General features: G+C 41.3%; 1 protein-coding gene across 3 annotated transcripts in view; it reads left to right on the forward strand.

Annotated features, from left to right (window-relative positions):
• The window catches only part of LOC118371955 (patched domain-containing protein 3-like), a 22,503-nt gene extending 10,612 nt beyond the window's left edge, over positions 1–11,891 (forward strand). For 2 of the 3 annotated variants that reach the window (XM_052504816.1, XM_035757635.2), the window contains exons 2-4: positions 179–306; positions 544–689; positions 6,042–11,891. In XM_052504816.1, coding sequence (XP_052360776.1) covers positions 179–306; positions 544–689; positions 6,042–7,774 — 2,007 coding nt within the window. In that variant the 3' untranslated portion in view covers positions 7,775–11,891. Of the gene's footprint in view, positions 1–178; positions 307–543; positions 690–3,490; positions 6,014–6,041 lie in introns of those variants that run through there. The other variant, XM_035757625.2, reaches the window with a different exon arrangement.
• Positions 11,892–21,674: the final 9,783 nt, after the last annotated feature.

Genomic DNA, 21,674 nt, shown 5'->3' on the forward strand with positions numbered 1-21,674 from the left:
ATGAAACACATTTTAAAAATGGTCAACTTGTGTATGATGGGTGTCTTTTCACCAAGTGACCTGCAGAATTGATCACACTCCACATTAAGCTCCATGGTGATTAGATTATTTGAATATCTTGAGTTGTTTTACTGATATGTTAACTGGATATCTGATATTTGTGTATTTGTCTTTGCAGATGACAATATCTTACTTTACATCCATATCAAGGGATGAAGAGTTTGAGAAGAGCTCTGACTCAATCATTCCTCTCTTCTCATTGACATATGCCCTGGCCATCAATTTTTCTATCATATCTTGTTTGAGGTATGTTTTGTAACTTTTACATTTCAATACCATTCAAAATGATCAGTCAACATAGGACACCTCAATTGAAAATCATAATAACAGTGTTCATTGGGTCTATCTGAAGCTAGATTTGGGTCCCAAATCAGGCTAATCCACAATGTGACTGCATTACTGATTTTAAGGCATATCAGAGAGCACTAGGCCTACTTATCAGCATTTACCTACAGGGACGAATGTTGTGTTTTTCTTCCCTAGGTTGGACTGTGTGAGAAACAAGGTGTGGGTGGCAACCTTTGGTGTCCTCTCAGCGGGTATGGCAGTGCTGTCCAGTTTTGGGTTGTTGCTGTACTGTGGGATGCCCTTCGCTATGACTGTGGCAACAGCCCCATTCCTGATTCTGGGTAAGCTTACAAACTCTCATTGTTATACAATAAACCCAGTTCTTAATTTGAGCCGGTGTGGTGATACTAAGGATTTGTCACCACAGATGGTTTGTTTACGTAACAGGTTAGGAAAACTAATGTAGCAGGTAAGGATAATTAACATGGCAGGTTAGGTGAATTAACATGGTAGGTTAGGAGAACTAACACAGCAAGTTGGGTGAATTAACGTAGCAGGTTAGGAGAATGAGGTTAAGGTTAGGAAAAGGGTTAGGTTTCGCTAGAATGCTACAGTTGTCAATGACGCGGCCACTAGACAGAGCTGTAAGCCTACTCCATATAGCCACAATGGTAGAAACGTAAACAAACCATCTGTGGCACAAATCATCTATCATAACATCGGCCCGGGCTTATGGTTTGCGCAACATTGTAACTAGCCTATGTTAAATTGAGACCAACGCATACTCCTTGCTGTGTTGAGAGAGAGAAGCGTGCCTGTGTCTCTCACAGAACTAGAATGAGATTAACTTTCTATGATCGCTCTCCCTCTCTCTGCTCTGATAGACATGAGTCTGCAACATGTATCTCTCAGTCTAGCACTCAGTGTAGCACTCCATCATTCATTTCCTTATAGAATCATAGCCACAGGAAGTGTGCTGGAAATGCACCCCTGATAAATTGAAATACATTTGACAAAGTTATAGAATTACTAATGTCTGTTCAGGAAGAAATGTAATAAATTATAATACTACTAATACTACAATACCGGTAGTATTAATAGTAATACTAATAATAGTAACAATAGTGGTAATATTAGTAATACTATAGAGTAAAACTACAGAATACTACTAATCGGCCTATAATTTAGCCATAGAGGAGCAATAGCTTATTTTTAAAAATAGCTTAGCTGTGAATTGTGTGTAGGCCAATCACAAGGCATAGCCTACATTCAGGAACGCACAGCAAATCTGTCAGTGAACAGCATACAGCCTAAACAGGCCTTTCGCAATATTTCAAATACAATTGCAGGAAAACACAGGTTGGAAAGAAAATCCTGCTCCTGCTGAAAAGAGAAGACATTAATCTGTCTGTAGGCTACTAAAATATTTTAGCACCTTCCAAATAGGCCTATTGAGCAAACAGTAGCCTAGGTACAAAGTTAAACAAGATGAGGATCCCCATTGGGCACACACTGGTTGAATCAACATTGTTTTAACAGAATTTGTCTACATATTGTGACGTGGAATCAACATGGAAAATACATTGGATTTGAAAAAAGTAATCAACCAGTACTGTTTTCATCTCATTTCAACCAGTGTTGTAAACATTGAAAATTCCACAAAAATCTTTTTCATTCTATATTCAATGGTTGAAATTATATAGAATTTATAGATTTTACATTTTATTTGAATAAACATCATTGTTTCAATGTCATGCTATCAACCTAAGTAATGAGGTATATTGAAATTAAACGTGAAGCCACAATCCAATGATTTCTGCCTGAACATTGACTCCTCCTGGTACATTTAAGTGCGGCAGGTAACCAGCGGTTAGAGCGTTGGGCCATGAACCAAAAGGTTTGAATCCCTGAGCTGACAAGATTTTTATCTTTGGATATTGTCTTGTATATGAAGGATGGCTGGTTGATTTCACATTGAATTATATACATATTATAAGAACATACATATTCACATCTCCATCCCAACCAGTAATCTAAGTTGAAGAATAGGACTAAATAAAATCACATTTTGGGTTGAGATGGAGACGTGAATCCAACATATCAATCATTATTCTGAAAAACTGGATATTGAATTGTGAACACAACCAAATATCAACATTTAAAAGAGATGTATCTTCTGTTTGGATAGTGTACTGTATATTATTAATAACATATGAAATATTCAAAGGTAAAAGTGTATTGTTATTAATATCTTGAATTTGGGATCTTATTTATAGGGCTAATAGTAACTACTTCTAAACTTCCAAATATCCAATGAAGCTTTACTATTATAATGATGGTGTCCTTTGAGCAAATCAGATGTCAATGTAGCCTACGAAAACCCATCCAAACCCAGCTTGATCAATTATGACAAAATCAATGAATATTTGTTTCCCTAAGAGTCGTGCAAGGTTGGTAGAATTGTATGGAAAATGATTCACAGTTGTAATGGCTGCCATTCGTGCTTCCACCGAGTGTTAACTCTGGGGGTGTGAAGACATACGCAATCAATCTTCTTTAAAATATATATATTTTATGTTCTATAGCCTCCCGTAGGCTGAGCCGACATTTCCTTGGGTTGGCAGTTAGCCCTGCCCCCCGTAAGGCCTGCAATACCGTGTTCACCTGGTTTAGATGGGTCTCCCGCTCGCTCCCATGGATTACAATATCATCGAGGCAGGCCGCCGCGTACTCGCGATGGGGACGGAGAACCCAGTCCATCAACCTCTGGAAGGTGGCCGGGGCCCCGTGCAACCCAAAGGTCAGCTTCCTGTAGTGTAACAGCCCGTCAGGGGTGACAAAAGCAGTTTTGTCCCTAGCCTCGGGAGTTAAGGGCACCTGTCAATAACCCTTCGTCAGGTCGAGCGTGCTGATAAACCGGGAGGTCCCTATCCGTTCTACTTTGAGATTTCATTTCACTTTCTAAAATCATTACACAAGTGAATGGTGCTGTCTGGTTTCGGCACCAACACTATGGGGCGGCGCCACTCACTATTCGACTCTTTGATGATTTCAGCTTCCAACATCATTTTTACCTCGGTCCTGACGGCCTTTCTCCTTGCTTCTGGTATGCGGTAGGGTCTCAACTTCACCCTTTTCCCAGGTTTGGTGATGATGCTGTGCCAGATCGGTGTGTCCCGATTCACTGGAGAACACATCCTGGTTCCGGCCGAGCAACTCCGTCAGCTCATGCTTCTGTGCTTGCCTCAGCTGCTCCCCCAGTGGCACCTCAACCGGCTTGGCCTTCTTCGGGGGAATAGAGTAGACTACATCACATGCATTCCATTTATTAACAAATTCACATGGTAAATTTCTGATTTTTAATTTAAATAATAATTGTGTCCTTCAAACTTTGCTTTCCTAAAAGAATCGTCCATTTGCAGCAATTACAGCCTGCAGACCTTTGGCATTCTAGTTGTCAATTTGTTGAGGCAATCTGAAGAGATTTCACCCCGTGCTTCCTGAAGCACCTCCCACAAGTTGGATTGGCTTGATGGGCACTTCTTACGTACCATACGGTCAAGCTGCTCCCACATCAGCTCAATAGGGTTGAGATCCGGTGACTGTGCTGGCCACTCCATTGTAGACAGAATACCAGCTGACTGCTTCTTCCCTAAATAGTTCAAGCATAGTTTGGAGCTGTGCTTGGGTCATTGTCTTGTTGTAGGAGGAAATTGGCTCCAATTAAGCGCTGTCCACAGGATATGGGAGGGCGTTGCAAAATAGAGTGATAGCCTTCCTTCTTCAAGATCCCTTTTACCCTGTACAAATCTCCCACTTTTACCACCACCAAAGCACCCCACGACCATCACATTGCCTCCACCATGCTTGACAGATGGCGTCAAGCACTCCTCTAGCATCTTTTCATTTTTTCTGCGTCTCACGAATGTTCTTCTTTGTGATTTGAACACCTCAAACTTAGATTTGTCTGTCCATAACACTTTTTTTTTGTCTGTGTTATTATGCCCATCTTAATCTTTTATTTTTATTGGCCAGTCTGCGATATGGCTTTTTCTTTGCAACTCTGCCTAGAAGGCCAGCATCTCGCCTCTTCACTGTTAATGTTGAGACTGGTGTTTTGCGGGTACTATTTAAAGAAGCTGCCAGTTGAGGACTTGTGAGGCATCTGTTTCACAAACTAGACTCTAATGTACAAGTCATCTTGCTCAGTTGTACACCAGGGCCTCCCACTCCTCTTTCTAATCTGGTTAGAGCCAGTTGATGCTGTTCTGTGAAGGAAGTAGTACACAGCGTTGTACAAGATCTTCAGTTTCTTGGCAATTTCTTGTATGGAATAGCCTTAATTTCTCATAACAAGAATAGACTGACGAGTTTCAGAAGAAAGTCTTTGTTTCTGGCCATTTGTAGCCTGTAATCGAACCCATAAATTTTGTTTAACTAGGCAATTCAGTAAAGAACAAATTCTTATTTACCGGGGAACAGTAGGTTTACTGGATTGTTCAGGGGCAGAACAACAGATTTTTACCTTGTCAGCTCAGGGAATCCATCCAGCAACCTTTCAGTTACTGGCCCAACGCTCTAACCACTAGGCTACCTGCCACCCCGAAATGCTGATGCTCCAAATACTCAACTAGTCTAAAGAAGGCCAGTTTTGCTTCTTTAATCAACACAACAGTTTTCAGCTGTGCTAACATGATTGCAAAATTATTTTCTAAAGATCAGTTAGCCTTTTAAAATTATTAACTTGGATTATCTAACACAATGTGCCATTGGAACACGGGAGTGATGGTTGCTGATAATGGGCCTCTGTATGCCTATGTAGATATTCCATTAAAAATCTATCGTTTCCAGCTACAATAGTCATTTACAAAATTAACAATGTCTACACTGTATTTCTGATCAATTTGATGTTATTTTAATGGACCATTTTTTTGTGCTTTTCTTTACAAAATAAGGACATTTCTAAGTGACTTTTGAATGGTAGTGTAGATAGTTCTTCTGATGATTATGTTGCAACTGAATTGCTGTAACAACCTGTTAGTCAGGTGAAATCAATGTATTGAATTTGAAGTTTTACCCTAATTTCAATGTTTACAACGCTGGTTGAAATGAGATGAAACAGTACTGGTTGAGTACTTTTTTCAAATCCCACATATTTTTCCACGTTGATTCCATGTCACAATACGTTGACGAATTGCGTTGAAACGACGTTGATTCAACCAGTGTGTGCCCAGTGGGATAGGTTTTCGGTATGAGCGCATCGGCCATCGCTGGTGAGTGAGCTGCACATCATTGTGTGAGTGAGTCAGTGAAACTGGAAAGCTTTTTCAGGACTATATTATTCAAGATGAGGGTGTTTTTTTTTTAATTGATCTCAGTTTGCCAGTATCAAAGTAGCCTGTCATTTCCATCCTTTGTTTGGCATTACAAATATTCTGCTAAAGTCTCCAGTCATGTTAAATTATTTAGAACTGGATGAAATCCATTTATTAAAGGCTAATTCTTTTCCCGGACTTTATACGCTAAAAAAGTTCCCTACATGTGCAATTTCTGTAAGCGCCTCTACTCTACTGCTCTTTACGAAAATGCAATGATATGCATGCAATGTTTTATTTTACAATAAATAACTATTTATGCATTCCGGTACCTCACTTTCTGTTCCAGCACCTCCCTATTTACCATTTTCTCCACAGGAATTGGTGTTGACGACATGTTCATCATGATTTCCTGCTGGCAGCAGACTCAAGTTCATGACAACGTAGAGGACCGTATGGCAGCTACATACAAAGAGGCAGCTGTCTCTATCACCATCACAACACTAACTGATGCCCTGGCCTTCTATATTGGTCTGTTAACTCCCTTTGGTTCTGTACAGTCCTTTTGTATGTATACTGGCACAGCTGTCCTGTTCTGTTACTTGTACAATATTACCTTCTTTGGTGCATTTATGGCATTGAATGGGAGTCGTGAAAAGGGTAACAGACACTGGCTGACATGCATGAAGGTTCCAGAACCAGAGGAGAACTCTGAAAAGTACAACCTCTGCTGTGTAGGAGGAGCTTATGATCATGAAACGGGAAAAGAGGAGCCAATGCCCATTAACAACTTCTTTAAGATGTACTATGGGCCATTTCTAACAAATAATTGGACCAAGGTGTTTGTGATCCTGCTCTATGCTGGATATTTGGGCTCAAGTATCTATGGTTGCTTCCAAATACAAGAAGGCATAGACCTTAAAAACCTAGCAGCTGATAGCTCATATGTGGGAAGCTATTACGATAATGAGGACCAATACTTTTCAGAGTATGGTCCAAATGTTATGGTTGTTGTGACTGACAGTAAGTTTCAATATTGGGACCAAACTGCTCGAAAGCGTCTTGATACTTGTCTTGAACGTTTTGAGAGTCTAACGTTGGATGGTCGATCATTGGTTGCTAAAGATATGACTCTTTCTTGGCTTAATGAATATGTGAAAGTTATGAATCCAAATAACAAAACCATTTTCATGGATAGTTTACCTGCGTTTTTACAACGATCAGACTTCAGACAAGATGTGAATATTTCAAACAAAGTCATAATTGCCTCGCGAATGTTTATTCAGACAATCAACGTCAGTACAGCTGTTGATGAAAAGAACATGTTGAATAAGCTTCGAGAGACGGCTAATGGTTGTTCAGAAAAGTTGGTTGTTTACCACCCAGCTTTCATATACTTTGACCAGTATGCAGTCATTGTTAGTAATACCATCCAAAACATTGTCGTTGCCACTCTTGCCATGCTGGTGATCTCCCTCATGTTGATCCCCAACCCCATATGTTCTCTGTGGGTGACCTTTGCTATTGCTTCTGTCATAGTGGGTGTTGCTGGTTTCATGGCATTATGGGATGTCAATCTAGACTCTGTATCCATGATCAATCTTGTCATCTGCATTGGTTTCTCAGTGGATTTTTCTGCTCACATTTCCTATGCTTTTGTCTCTAGCAAAGAGGTCACTGCTAATAAGAAGGCTGTAGATGCTGTCTATCACTTGGGGTATCCCATCATACAGGGAGCTGTGTCTACTATTTTAGGAGTGGTGGTGCTGTCTGCTGCTGAGAGCTACATCTTCAGAACCTTCTTTAAGATCATGTTCTTGGTCATTTTGTTTGGGGCGGTCCATGGTGTGGTGTTTATCCCAGTGTTTCTGACCTTCTTTGGAATCTGCGGAGGCAAAGTCAGTGATAAAAAAGATGATGGTAGGTCTAACACCTTGTCTCAAAGTGGTCACATGTGGGTCACCCAAACCACAGGTGATTTCAACATGAAGAATACGCATGAATTAAGGGCTATAGCAGCTAATTCACATGTATGGTCAATCAGTTCTAACCAAAGCTCTCACAACGGGAAAACTAATAGTGCTTATGAAAACATTGAAGACTGCCCCTAAAACTGTTGTCTTGAGGCCGGATTTACAAGGCATTTCCACTGTACCTGTTTTTATGGAATTAATTCAATATTAAAGGTAGAACAAATGGGTTAAAACTGTACAAATAACATTTACAAGAGAGAATAACCTATTTTGGTCAAGTGTAAATGAACACACATTCATGTTTTATCTTTGTTTTATTTCATTCAGCTCCATGCTGATGGGACCTGTACAGTAGTTCAAACCAAATGTTAATTGTCACATTCGCCGAATACAACAACAATGCCCTTAACCGACAATGCGGTTTTAAGAAAATCCCTAAATAAGTAAGAAATAAGAATAACAAATCATTAAAGAGCAGCAGTAAATAACAATAGCAGGGCTATATACAGGGGATACCGGTACAGAGTCAATGTGTCACCGGTGTCGAGGTACATGTACATTATGTAACTACATTATGTAGGTAGAATTATTAAAGTGGCTATGCATAGATAATAACGGAGAGAAGCAGCAGCATGTGGGGGAGGGGCAATGCAAATAGTCTAGGTAGTCATTTGATTAGCTGTTCAGGAGTCAGGAGTCTTATGGCTTATGGCTTGTAGAAGCTATTTAGAAGCCTCTTGGACCTAGACTTGGCGCTCAGGTACCGCTTGCCGTTCTGTAGCAGAGAGAACAGTCTATGACTAGGGTGGCTGGAGTCTTTGACAATTTTTAGGGCCTTCCTCTGACACCACCTGGTATAGAGGTCCTGGCGAGCAGGAAGCTTGGCCCAGGTGATGTTCTAGGCCGTACGCACTACCCTCTGTAGCGCCTTGTGGTTGGAGGCAGAGAAGTTGCCATACCAGGCAGTGATGCAACCCATCAGGATGCTCTCGATGGTGCAGCTGTAAAACCTTTTGAGGATCTGAGGACCCATGCCAAATCTTTTCAGTCTCCTGAGGGGCAATAGGTTTTGTCATGCCTTCTTCACGACTGTCTTGGTGTGGTTGGACCATGTTAGTTTGTTGGTGATGTGGACACCAAGGATCTTGAAACTCTCAACCTGCTCCACTACAGCCCCATCGATGAGATTGGGGGTGTGCTCTGTCTTCCTTTTCCTGTAGTCCACAATCATCTCCTTTGTCTTGATCACATTGAGGGAGAGGTTGTTGTCCTTGCACCATACAGTCAGGTCTCTGACCTCCTCCCTATAGGCTGTCTCATCGTTGTCGGTGATCAGGCACTGTTGTGTCATCAGCAAACTTAATGATGGTGTTGGAGTCGTGCCTGGCCATGCAGTCATGAGTGAACAGGGAGTACAGGAGGGGACTGAGCACACACCTCTGAGGGGCCCCAGTGTTGAGAATCATTGTGGCGGATGTGTTTTTACCTAGCCTTAACACCTGGGGGCAGCCTGTTAGGAAGTCTGGGATCCAGTTGCAGAGGGAGGTGTTTAGTCCCAAGGTTCTTAGCTTAGTGATGAGCTTTGAGGGCACTATGGTGTTGAACACTGAGCTGTAGTCAATGAATAGCATTCTCACATAGGTGTTCCTTTTGTCCAGGTGGGAAAGGGCAGTGTGGAGTGCAATAGAGATTGCATAATCTGTGGATCTGTTGGTGCGGTATGCAAATTAGAGTGGGTCTAGGGTTTCTGGGATAATGGTGTTGATGTGAGCCATGACCAGCCTTTCGAAGCATTTAATGGCTACAGATGTGAGTGCTATGGGTCAGTAGTCATTTAGGCAGGTTACCTCCTTGTATGTGACAAATTGAGCAAAGTGATATGAGAAATGGTCATATTTATGGAAAGTACATTTTAATTGCATTAGCCTTTCTTTATCGGCCAATTAATTTTTCTCAGTCTTCAAAGGATGTACATTCCCATTATTCCACACACAGGTTCTTTTACAGAGGCTTTTTTTATATCTTGTGTCGTTTTGATTTTAAGTGTAATTTTATGTGTAAATATATGCAAAATATGCATCCGTCATACATGTGAAGTGTTCTTTAAATAATTCCATGAAATGACAATATTTTGATGAACTGATCTGTAAAAGTCTGACCATTGAGTTTCTTATCACGATAAAAAAATAAAAAACATTCTGCCTTGAAGCAATGTGTTGAAAAACAGATTCTCATAATATGCAAATCAGCGCACATTTAAGGACGGTTTGCCTAATTTGCATATTTTTATTTTAAAATAAATACAATTTGTAATACAATAATATCTTGTATTTATGTATACTTTCAACTGGTAAAGTTTCAGTCTGATGAGAGTAAAGGAAAAAATAATCCCTATTAGCCTGTGGTGCCTGGCCTTAAAGGTCTTACTCACATTGGCTGCGGAGAGAGTGATCACACAGTCGTCCGGAACAGCTGATGCTCTCATGCATGTTTCACTGTTACTTGCCTCGAAGCAAGCATAGATGTTATTTAGCTCCTCTGGTAGGCTCATGTCACTGGGCAGCTCTCGGCTGTGCTTCCCTTTGTAGTCTGTAATAGTTTGCAAGCCCTGCCACATCCAACGAGCATCAGAGCCGGTGTTGTACGATTCGATCTTACTCCTGTATTGATGCTTTGCCTGTTTGATGGTTCGTCATAGGGCATAGCGGGATTTCTTATAAGCTTCCGGGTTAGAGTCCCGCTCCTTGAAAGAGGCAGTTCTACCCTTTAGCTCAGTGCAAATGTTGCCTGTAATCCATGACTTCTGGTTGGGGTATGTACGTACAGTCACTGTGGGGACGACGTCCTCAATGCACTTATTGATAAAGCCAGTGACTGATGTGGTGTACTCATATGCCATGTTGTAAAGTGATGAAATTAATCTACAAAGTAACCAATTATAAAGTACATCAAACATTGATGATTTATTTTGTTTCAAATCCCTAAATCATTGCACATTTCCAAATGAAGAAAACCTCAATTGAAAAGGTAGGAAATATGTTCACTGATTCTGTCATTCATTTTGTTTTATGTAGAAGTACTGTAACATAAAATCAAATGTTAATTTGTTCATTTTGTGAAATGTCATTTTTATTTAGTTGACTCTAATTGTGAATTCGTATCAATGTAATATGTTTAAGGATAAAGATGTTTATGTTGTGTTTTTAATAAAGAAATGAAGGAATTCCAAACTATGGCATAAGGGAACGACAAGCAGTAATTTCGATTAAGACGTTAATGAGCGAGCGACGACGGACATAGTCAATATAACTATTTGTTCAGCACTTTTGAAATGTACAGTGACAGAATTCAGAACTGGGCTGTTCTTACACTGTACACCAAGTCAGAACCGTAGGATAAATAAAGGGGGTTTCTAAGCTTACAATGAAAGCTTTTACAATATTAAATTATTACATTTCTTTAAAACAGGTTATAGGCTACATGTGCACCACCAAATTAGAACAGTAGGTGAAATTAAAACAGACCAAATTATTAGGGTGAGGCACATTGAACGCCGTTTGGGTCTTTGTGTTAAATAAGCTTTTAATTTGACATATCAAATAACACAATGCTATTATAGAATGTTGTGTGTGCTGAATTTGCACGTGCAAGTCAAGTGCCACCACTACTATCAGTAGCACTGTCAAAGCTGTACCAAAAAAGGTCTGCAAACAAGCACACACCAGCCACGAACGATGTGTTTACAATACCGCGTTGGTGAAAATAGACCAAATTATTAGGGTGAGGCACATGGGCTAACAGCTTACTACACAACATACACATAGTATTACTTTCTTAGCTACAGTATACATATCTTCCTTGCATATTACATCCTCTATGCAGCAGCATAACGTTACAAGACATTTTTGCACTCACCTTGTGCTGTGCCCACTTAAACAGGAAGGTGACGCGGTGGTCCTGGCGTTGGCAAATTTTGTCATCAAAGTCTGGCATTCTCTGGATTTATGGTGGGATCTCTGGAAAAAAAAGCATACAGCCACTCCAATGACTAGCAGACTAGTGGTTGCTTGGCAATGCTAGCATTTAGCCACTGATTCCTTCCAACCCACTCATTGTTGAATTTGCGATTTCCAACCTGTTGTGTAATGTTTATGTCCAATATGTTTATGTCCAATAGTCGATGAGCACGTTTTATCTATAATTTATCTTCATTATTTCTCTTCATATGAAAAGGATTAAAAAGGATTTGCCAGTGGATTGACGGCTTGATTCATGATGTTGACTGCTAGCTAAGATTCTGAAAGTATGATGTTTACATGATCAGTCCAACATAGTTACTGTATATATAACATGATTTGACATCATTTTATCTGTGGCCAATGACCTTGAGCCTTCTTGGAAGGGCTCTTCTAATGTAACTCTATGGTAGGACTCAAAGGGCTTAAATGTTCGATGTCTACACTTACTAAGGACTTAGACTTGGCCTGTGACGTAGTGTCCCCATGAGTGACAGAAAACTGAGCCAATCACGGTGCAATGTTCTTATTTTCTCCTGGCTTGCCCCACCACCACAGAAAGCACTGAGCTAGGCTGAAACACCTGCATTTTGGAGCTGCCTTACTCAAGAAAACAAAAAAGAGACCATGTTTGTATGAGGCTTTATTAACTCAATGAGTTATATATTTTTTACATTATTTGAAAAATGATATGTGACACGTATTAAAAGATTTTTAAAAAGATAAATATATATGTAAATATATTTATATATTTATTTTTGTACTAAAAATGTGGGGCTCAAAACAGGTGGGGCTCTGCCCTGAATGACGCGTCGCCACTGCTCATGTCATCTACAGATTGGAATGTCCACAGTGCAAGGTGTTCTACATTGGATGGACAAAGAGACCCCTTCAAGACCGCTTAACACCAAGGCGACCATGCCTCCCTACAAGCTATGGGTATTGATCATGTTCTGGCCTCAATTAGAAAAGGGGACCGTCTTAAACAGCTAAACCAAAGGGAAAGTCTTTGGATTTACAAACTACATACCACTAAGGACCCTGTTTTAAATGAAGATATGGATTTCTCACCTGTCCTGTAGAGTCTTGAAAGGTCAATTTGCTCTCATCTAGTGGACATTTTGCTCTATTGCCCTCAGCTATGTTTAGACTGTTGTGGTCCATGTCTGCTCTGATTTAGTGTACTATAAAATAGATGGCTCTCCTATTTGTAGCACTTGGCCCAGTCATATTCAAGGTTAGAACTACTTTTCTAAGGGTTCTTATGCTTTTTGCATTTTGATAACATATCTACAGTATTTTACTTTAATGTGTATAGAATTGCTTATCAGGGTTGATTGGAAAAAGCTGTTCAAAATAAGATATTTATATTATCAAATCAAAGTCAAATGTATTTATATGGCCCTTCGTACATCAGCTGATATCTCAAAGTGAGAAGAGAGAAAGAGAGAATTAGAGAGAGCACACTTAAATTCACACAGGACACCGAATAGGACAGGAGAAGTACTCCAGATATAACAAACTGACCCTAGCTCCCCGACACATAAACTACTGCAGCATAAATACTGGAGGCTGAGACAGGAGGGGTCAGGAACACTGTGGCCCCATCTGAGGACAACCCCGGACAGGGCCATACAGGAAGGATATAACCCCACCCACTTTGCCAAAGCACAGCCCCCACACCACTAGAGGGATATCTTCAACCAGCAACTTACCATCCTGAGACAAGGCTGAGTATAGCCCACAAAGATCTCCGCCACGGCACAACCCAAGGGGGGCGCCAACCCATTATCATATCTTTGTACTCCCTGATGAAGAACATGCAGCCAAAACACATCAGAGTTTTTAATCTTTGTTTCCATTGAACATGCCATGAAGACATTTTTATTAATTATATGATGAGTGCCTTTTTAATATTTGCACATTATTCGTTTTTAAATTCTTTAAGCTCTGTGAAGTTGGTTTGATTTTCGAGCTGATTTAAGTCCAAACTGTAACTAGGCCACTCAGATACATTCAACGTCATTTGATAAGCAACTCCAGTGTATATTTGGCCTTGTGTTTAAGGTTATTGTCTTGCTGAAAGTTGAATTTGTCTCTCAGTGTCTGTTGGAAAGCAGTATGAACCAGGTTTTTCTCCAGGATTTTGTCTGTGCTTAGCTCTATTCCACTTCTTTCCATCCAAAAAAACTGCCTAGTCCTTGCTGATGACAAGCATACCCATAACATGATGAAGCCACCATCATGATTGAGAATATGAAGAGTGGTACTTAGTGATGTGTTGTGTTGGATTTGCTCCAGACATTACAGAGGTTTTAGGACATAAAACATTTTAGGACATTCCAATTTTTTGGTAGTTTTACTTTAGTGCATTTAAATAAAAACAATAAAAAAGAGCACATAAAGAACATGTACCATACATACACATATCTTTGCTGTCTTTACAAAGGAGCGTAATTACATTCACATGTTTTTCATTTAACCTTTATTTAACTAGGCAAGTGAGTTAAAAATTAAGAACAAATTCTTCTACCCCGGCCAAATCCGGACGACGCTGGACCAATCGTGCGCTGCCCTATGGGACTCCCAGTCACGGCTGGTTGTGATACAGCTTGGAATCGAACCAGAGTCTGTAGTGACCCCTCTAGCACTGAGATACAGTGCCTTAGATCGCTGCACCACTATGGGTAAATATAGACTGTATAGAGCAAATATTTCAAGAGTCTGAATAAGAATACAATTCGGATAAAGCAACAGAAAAACAACAGAAAACAAACAATAAAAACAGAAATTACGGAATAAGACCAGTAAGATATGTCAGGAACTCTAACCAGACACCATACCTATGCTGTCTTTGTTGCAAGATTGATGCAATTCTCTCCATGTCAGCAAGTTCCCCACATAGTGCTAACCACACATCTTTTGAGGGTGCATGTTTATTATTCCAGCATTTTGTTACACATTTCCTTGCTGCTGCTAAAAGATCATGTATAAATTTAAGTGGAGAGGACTGGAGTGTATCTACAGGAACAATACCTAGGAGGAGATTCTATGGGTCTGGTTGAATAATAATAGCTGTGATGTCCTGTATAACATGGAGAATTTCAGACCAAAAATACTGGATTTTCTGACCTAGCCAAAATATATGTGATAAACTACATATTTGTCCACACTGCCTCCATCACATAGCAGATATTCCTTATTTCATTTTATTAAGTTTATCAGTGCTCATTAAAAAAACGATGCAGTACTTTGAATTGAAACTCCCTTGTTCGGATACATGTACTGTCATGTCTTTATATGGTGTTTTCCATATATTCCCTCAACTCTCCTCTGATATCTGCATCTGTAATTCAACCTGCAATGAGTTTCTAAGATGATCTAAAGATAATATTTGCATGGTAACAGGGTGATGGTTGCTTCACAACAAGTATCTGGGTATTTATTGCGCTCTATCACCTCATGAAGAACCCCTCTGATCAGTGGTATGAGTTATTTACTGAAAGTTTTATAGAACTCGCATGGGATCCGGTCAGGACACAGACACTTACTATTTTGCTTTCTTCTGGTGGGTGCTTATATCTTTATCTTCACGTGAGCTCTGGCAGCTCCAAATGTGTGAGAAAGTCCTTTCGGAGATTAAACATCTTTAGTTTTCTTATATAGAGTCTCGTAGTACTCAGCAAATGTCAAATTAATTTATTTGGGACAAGAAGTAACTTTGCCCGACACAGTTCTAATATTACGAATACATCGTTCAGCTGCATCCTCTTTAAGTTGCAGTGCAAGAAGTTTCCCTGGTTTGTCTCCCTGACTATAGTATTTATTTCGGGCAAATCGTATAGAACCCATAGCTTTATAAGTAAGAAGTGTATTAAGCTAGTGTCCCCATCCCCTTGTTTCTTATGTCTTTCTTCTAATTGGAAGATTTCTCTCTCAATCGTATCTTGTTTTTGTACAGTCGTGGCCAAAAGGTTTGAGAATGACACAAACCCTAATTTTCCCAAAGCTTGCTGTTTCAGTGTCTTTAGATATTTTTGTCAGATGTTACTGTGGAATACTGAAGTATAATTACAAGCATTTCATAACTGTCAAAGGCTTTTATTGACAATTACGTGAAGTTGATGCAAAGAGTCAATATTTGCAGTGCTGACCCTTCCTTTTCAAGACCTCTGCAATCCACCCTGGCATGCTGTCAATTAACTTCTGGGCCACATCCTGACTGATGGCAGTCCATTCTTGCATAATCAATACTTGGAGTTTGTCAGAATTTGTGGGTTTTTGTTTGTCCACCCGCCTCTTGAGGATTGACCACAAGTTCTCAATGGGATTAAGGTCTGGGGAGTTTCCTTGCCATGGACCCAAAATATAGATGTTTTGGTCCCCAAGCCACTTAGTTATCACTTTTGCCTTATGGCAAGGTGCTGCATCATGCTGGAAAAGGCATTGTTCTTCACCAAACTGTTCCTGGATTTTTGGGAGAAGCTGTTATTCGAACTCAATCAGCATGATCTCCAGCCTTGTCCTCGTCAACACTCACACCTGTGTTAACGAGAGAATCACTGACATGATGTCAGCTGGTCCTTTTGTGGCAGGGCTGAAATGCAGTGGAAATGTTTTTTTGGGATTCAGTTCATTTGCATGGCAAAGAGGGACTTTGCAATTCATCTGATCACGCTTCATAACATTCTGGAGTATATGCAAATTGCCATCATACAAACTAAGGCAGCAGACTTTGTGAAAATTAATATTTGTGTCATTCTCAAAACTTTTGGCCACGACTGTATACTTACTTTTTGGAGCAGAGATGAATAGGCTATGATTTGACCCCTAAAATAAGCCTTAACACTCTCCCATAAAAGGCTTGGGCTAATTCCTTCTGTGGAGTTAATTTCCGAAAACGTAAGTTCCGCTTTAATAACCTTTTGAAAACAAGTTTCTCCAAGAAGAGAAGTGTTTGTCCTTCACCTGTACGTATCAGGTTGTCAATCTTAACGTTTTAGGGACACTGGACTATGATCTGAGATGGTGGTGTCATTAATAATACAGTTTTCTACCTGATGAGCTTAAGGTCTGAGTGATGAGAAACAAATATATCCTAGATTAAGTGTCATGAGGATTTGAAAATAAACCATCATCTTTTGTTGTTGGGTTTAACTTTCTCCAAATATCATTAAACCCCTGTTCTTCACAGTGAAATTGAACTGCTCTAGACATGATTAATATGGGACCACCTGGCCGTGACTTGTCCAAATGTGGAGATAATGTGCAAGTTAAGTCACCTCCAACTACACAATGTGTATTTGAATGCTTAGCAATCTCTAAGAAACATATATCAAGGAATTGTGGGGAATCATCATTTGGTGCATACATATTAGCAAAAGTACAATGTATGCCAAATAATAGGCACTGAATAATAACAAACCGACCCTCTGAATCAGTTACCTTCATTTTCAATGTAAAAGACAACCTCTTATTAACCAGTATACAAACACCATTTAGTTTTGAGGAGGAGTGAGAGGAGAAAAAGTCTGACCTACCCATTCCCGTTGAACCTTTTTTGTGCTCCTCGTTTGATAAGTGGGTCTCCTTTATTTATCTAGTCAGTTAAAAACAAATGATTATTTATTTACAATGACGGCCTACCAAAAGGCAAAAGGCCTCCTGCAGGGACCCTCTGGGGATGGGATTAAAATAAATCATCAAATTAAAATATAGGACAAAACACACATCACAACAAGAGAAACACCACTACATAAAGAGAGACCTAAAGACAACAACATAGCATGGCAGAAACACATGATAACAGGATGGTAGCAACACAACATGACAACAACAACAACATTTTTTTTTTAGACCAGAGGAAAGAGTGCCTCCTACTGGCCCTCCAACACCACTTCCAGCAGCATCTGGTCTCCCATCCAGCAACTGACCAGGACCAACCCTGCTTAGCTTCAGAAACAAGCCAGCAGTGGTATGCTGGGTGGGATGCTGCTGGCATACCACCCTGAGCAGGGCTAGAGGCTCTACAGTAAAATAAGACAATGATAACTAACCAGAACAGCAATGGACAAGGCATATTGACATTAGGGAGAGGCATGCGTAGCCAAGTGATCATAGGGGTCCAGTGAGCAGATAAGCTGGCTGGAGACACGGAGATTCAGACAGCTAGCGGGCCAGGGATAGCAAGCTAGCAGAAGGGCCTTAGAGGGATATCGCGACGGAAGAAGTCTGTTGTAGCCTCCTTGTGCGGCTCCGTCGGCAGATCAGCAGTGATGGATTAGTAGGGTTCCATGTAGTAAAGGCGCCCAGTCCAATTGGCAAAATAGGTATAGTGGCCCAAGAAATTGGCCGATGAACCTTTTCAGCTAACAGTCCGAGATGCTCTAGACAGCTAGCGGGCCGCGGCAAGCAGGCTAGCAGATGGGCATTCAGGGGACATCGTGACGGAGGGGCCTGTTGGATAAAGAACCCTCAGGCAGATTACGTTGGTAGTCCAGTCGTGATGGATTTACAGGGCTTTGTGTAGTAAAAGGGGTCCAGGCCAATTGGCAAAATAGGTATTGTAGCCCAAGGAGTGGCTGATGGACCTCTCCAGCTAGCCAGGAGATGGGCGTAGCATGGGCTAGCTCCAGGCTAATTGGTGCTTGCTTCAGGACAGGGATGTTAGCCAGGAGTAGCCACTCGGATTGCAGCTAGCTAGCTGCGATGATCCAGGTGAAAAGGTTCAGAGCTTGCGAAAGGAATCCAGGTATATGGAGAGAAAATAATTTCGATATGCTTTGGTTTGAATCGCGTTGTGCAAACTGGCGAGAGATTTCCGAGCTAGAGGTTAGCTGATGACCGCTAGCAGTGGTTAGCTGACTACTAGTAAGTAGCTAGTTAGCTGGCTATCTTCTGTTGGGAGATTCTGGTTCAAAAGTTTTAAAAAGATACTTTAGAAAATAGCAGATTTATACCACATTGGGTGAGGCGGGTTGAGGCGGGGATAATCTCCCTCGATCTGGGGCTCCACGCAAGATCTCACCCCGTGGGGTCAAAATGATCACAAGAACGGTGAGCAAAAATCCCAGAACCACACGGGGGTGAATGACCTGCAGAGAGCTGGGACCAAAGTAACAAAGCCTACCATCAGTAACACACTACGCCGCCAGGGACTCAAATCCTGCAGTGCCAGACGTGTCCCCCTGCTTAAAGCCAGTACATGTCCAGGCCCGTCTGAAGTTTGCTAGAGAGCATTTGGATGATCCAGAAGAAGATTGGGAGAATGTCATATGGTCAGATGAAACCAAAATATAACTTTTTGGTAAAAACTCAACTCGTCGTGTTTGGAGGATAAAAATGCTGAGTTGCATCCAAAGAACACCATACCTACTGTGAAGCATTGGGGTGGAAACATCATGCTTTGGGGCTGTTTTACACGACTGATCCGTGGAAAGGAAAGAATGAATGGGGCCATGTATCGTGAGATTTTGAGTGAAAACCTCCTTCCATCAGCAAGGGCATTGAAGATGAAACGTGGCTGGGTCATTCCGCATGACAATGATCCCAAACACACCGCCCGGGCATCAAAGGAGTGGCTTCGTAAGAAGCATTTTTTTTTCTCTTAACACATGATATTGTCTCATCGCTACAACTCCAGTACAGGCTCAGGAGAGACGAAGGTTGAAAGTCACACGTCCTCCGATACACAACCCAACCAAGCCACACTGCTTCTTAACACAGCGCGTATCCAACCCGGAAGCCAGCCGCAACAATGTGTCAGAGGAAACACTGCGCACCTGGCAACCTTGGTTAGCGTGCACTGCAGCTGGCCCGCCACAGGAGTCACTGGTGCGCGATGAGACAAGGATATCCCTACCGGCCAAACCCTCCCTAACCCGGACGACGCTTGGCCATTTGTGCATCGCCCGACGGACCTCCCGGTCGCGGCCGGTTACGACAGACCCTGGGCGCGAACCCCACAGACTCTGGTGGCACAGCTGGCGCTGCGGTACCACTGCGACACCCAGGAGGCCTGTAAGAAGCATTTTAAGGTCCTGGAGTGGCCTAGCCAGTCTCCAGATCTCAACCCCATAGAAAATCTTTGGAGGGAGTTGAAAGTCCGTGTTGCCCAGCAACAGCCCCAAAACATCACTGCTCTAGAGGAGATCTGCATGGAGGAATGGGCCAAAATACCAGCAACAGTGTGTGAAAACCTTGTGGAGACTTACAGAAAACATTTGACCTCTGTCATTGCCAACAAAGGGTATATAACAAAGCATTGAGATAAACGTTTGTTATTGACCAAATACTTATTTTCCACCATAATTTGCAAATAAATTCATAAAAAATCCTACAATGTGATTTTCTGGATTTTCTTTTCTCATTTTGTCTGTCATAGTTGAAGTGTACCTATGATGAAAATTGCAGGCCTCTCTCACCTTTTTAAGTGGGAGAACTTGCACTATTGGTGGCTGACTAAATACTTTTTTGCCCTACTGTATATACACGGGACACAACAGGACGAGGACAAAAAGACATCTGACTGCTACGCCGTCTTGGATAAGCTTAAACAGTAAGGGTTAAATGCTGGAAATTAAATGTATTCCTAAAGTATTGTCTAAATCAATAAAGGATCAGCTCACTTTAGGCTAATATGTTCAGTAACCTACACTTGGGTAGCCTATATGTAATTGCCATAAAACAAAGTAAAAAAATATAGCCTACTAAGAGAGAAAGTGGGAATGAGAAAAACAGGCTATTCTGTTTTTTCCAGATTAAATAATTACTTTATCATCCCGACAAACTGTAGGTCAAACATGGATTAATTAGTCCAGCAGTAAGGTCCCAATTATGAGCATAAATCCAGGTAGATTCAAGTCCTTAAAAAGAAATGGTCGCTTCAGTCGTCAATGTGCTTCTACACCTGCATTGCTTGCTGTTTGGGGTTTTAGGCTGGGTTTCGGTACAGTACTTTTAGATATCAGCTGATGTAAAAAGGGCTATATAAATACATTTGATTTTATTTAAATGTGGGCTGAACAATGTTGTGCGGTCGATTTTGGCTACTTCTTGGGTCTTGAGTCCTTCTGTCTCTCACTCCTTCAGGGCCCAACAATTTGCCACAGATTTTTTCGGACCCCATCCTCGGGTCTGGAGGGTGGTGTAATCCCAAATGGAGCACAGGTAGGACTTGGCATCAGAATCAGAGGGAATGTCAGAGAGTATGAGATGTTTCTGGCTGCAAATTCTCTCTTGATCCTGTTGTAATCTTTTCTCTTCCGCAAGAGCTTTGCGGAATAGTCACTGAAGATACATATGCGCTTGTCCTTGTGGAATACTTCTACCTTGGTTCTCGACAGCTGCAGTATCTCCTGTTTCGTTTCGAAGTTGAGAAGGCGCACGATGATAGCGTAATCCCATGTGTCCTTCGCTCCGGGCCTGCTCTGGGCTGCAGGGGCGATTCTGTGATCCCTCTCCATGACCAAAGTTGAAGCAGCATCGATTTCCAAGACCTCCCTCAGCATCTTGTCCACAAGTGTAGACATTATTATTGCCAGCAGCATACCACCCTTCATAGCACTGCTGGCTTTCTTTTGAAGCTAAGCAGGGTTGGTCCTGGTCAGTCCCAGGATGGGAGACCAGATGCTGCTGGAAGTGGTGTTGGAGAACCAGTAGGAGGCACTCTTTCCTCTGGTCTAAAAAATGTCCCAATGACCCTGGCCAGTGATTGGGGACACTGCCCTGTGTAGGGTGCTGTCTTTCGGATGGGATGTTAAACAGGTGTCCTGACTCTCTGATGTCATCAAAGATCCCATGGCACTTATCGTAAGAGTAGGGGTGTTAACCCTGGTGTCCTGGCTAAATTCCCAATCTGGCCATCAAACCATTATGGTCACCGAATAATCCCCAGTTTACAATTGGCTCATTCATCCCCCTCCTCTCCACTGTAACTATTCCCCAGGTCATTGCTGAGAATGTGTTCTCAGTCAACTTACCTGGTAAAATAATGGATAAATAAATTCACTAATGTGAATATT

This window comes from Oncorhynchus keta, chromosome 4 (genome assembly GCF_023373465.1).
Source record: "Oncorhynchus keta strain PuntledgeMale-10-30-2019 chromosome 4, Oket_V2, whole genome shotgun sequence".
Classification (NCBI taxonomy): Eukaryota; Metazoa; Chordata; class Actinopteri; order Salmoniformes; family Salmonidae; genus Oncorhynchus; species Oncorhynchus keta.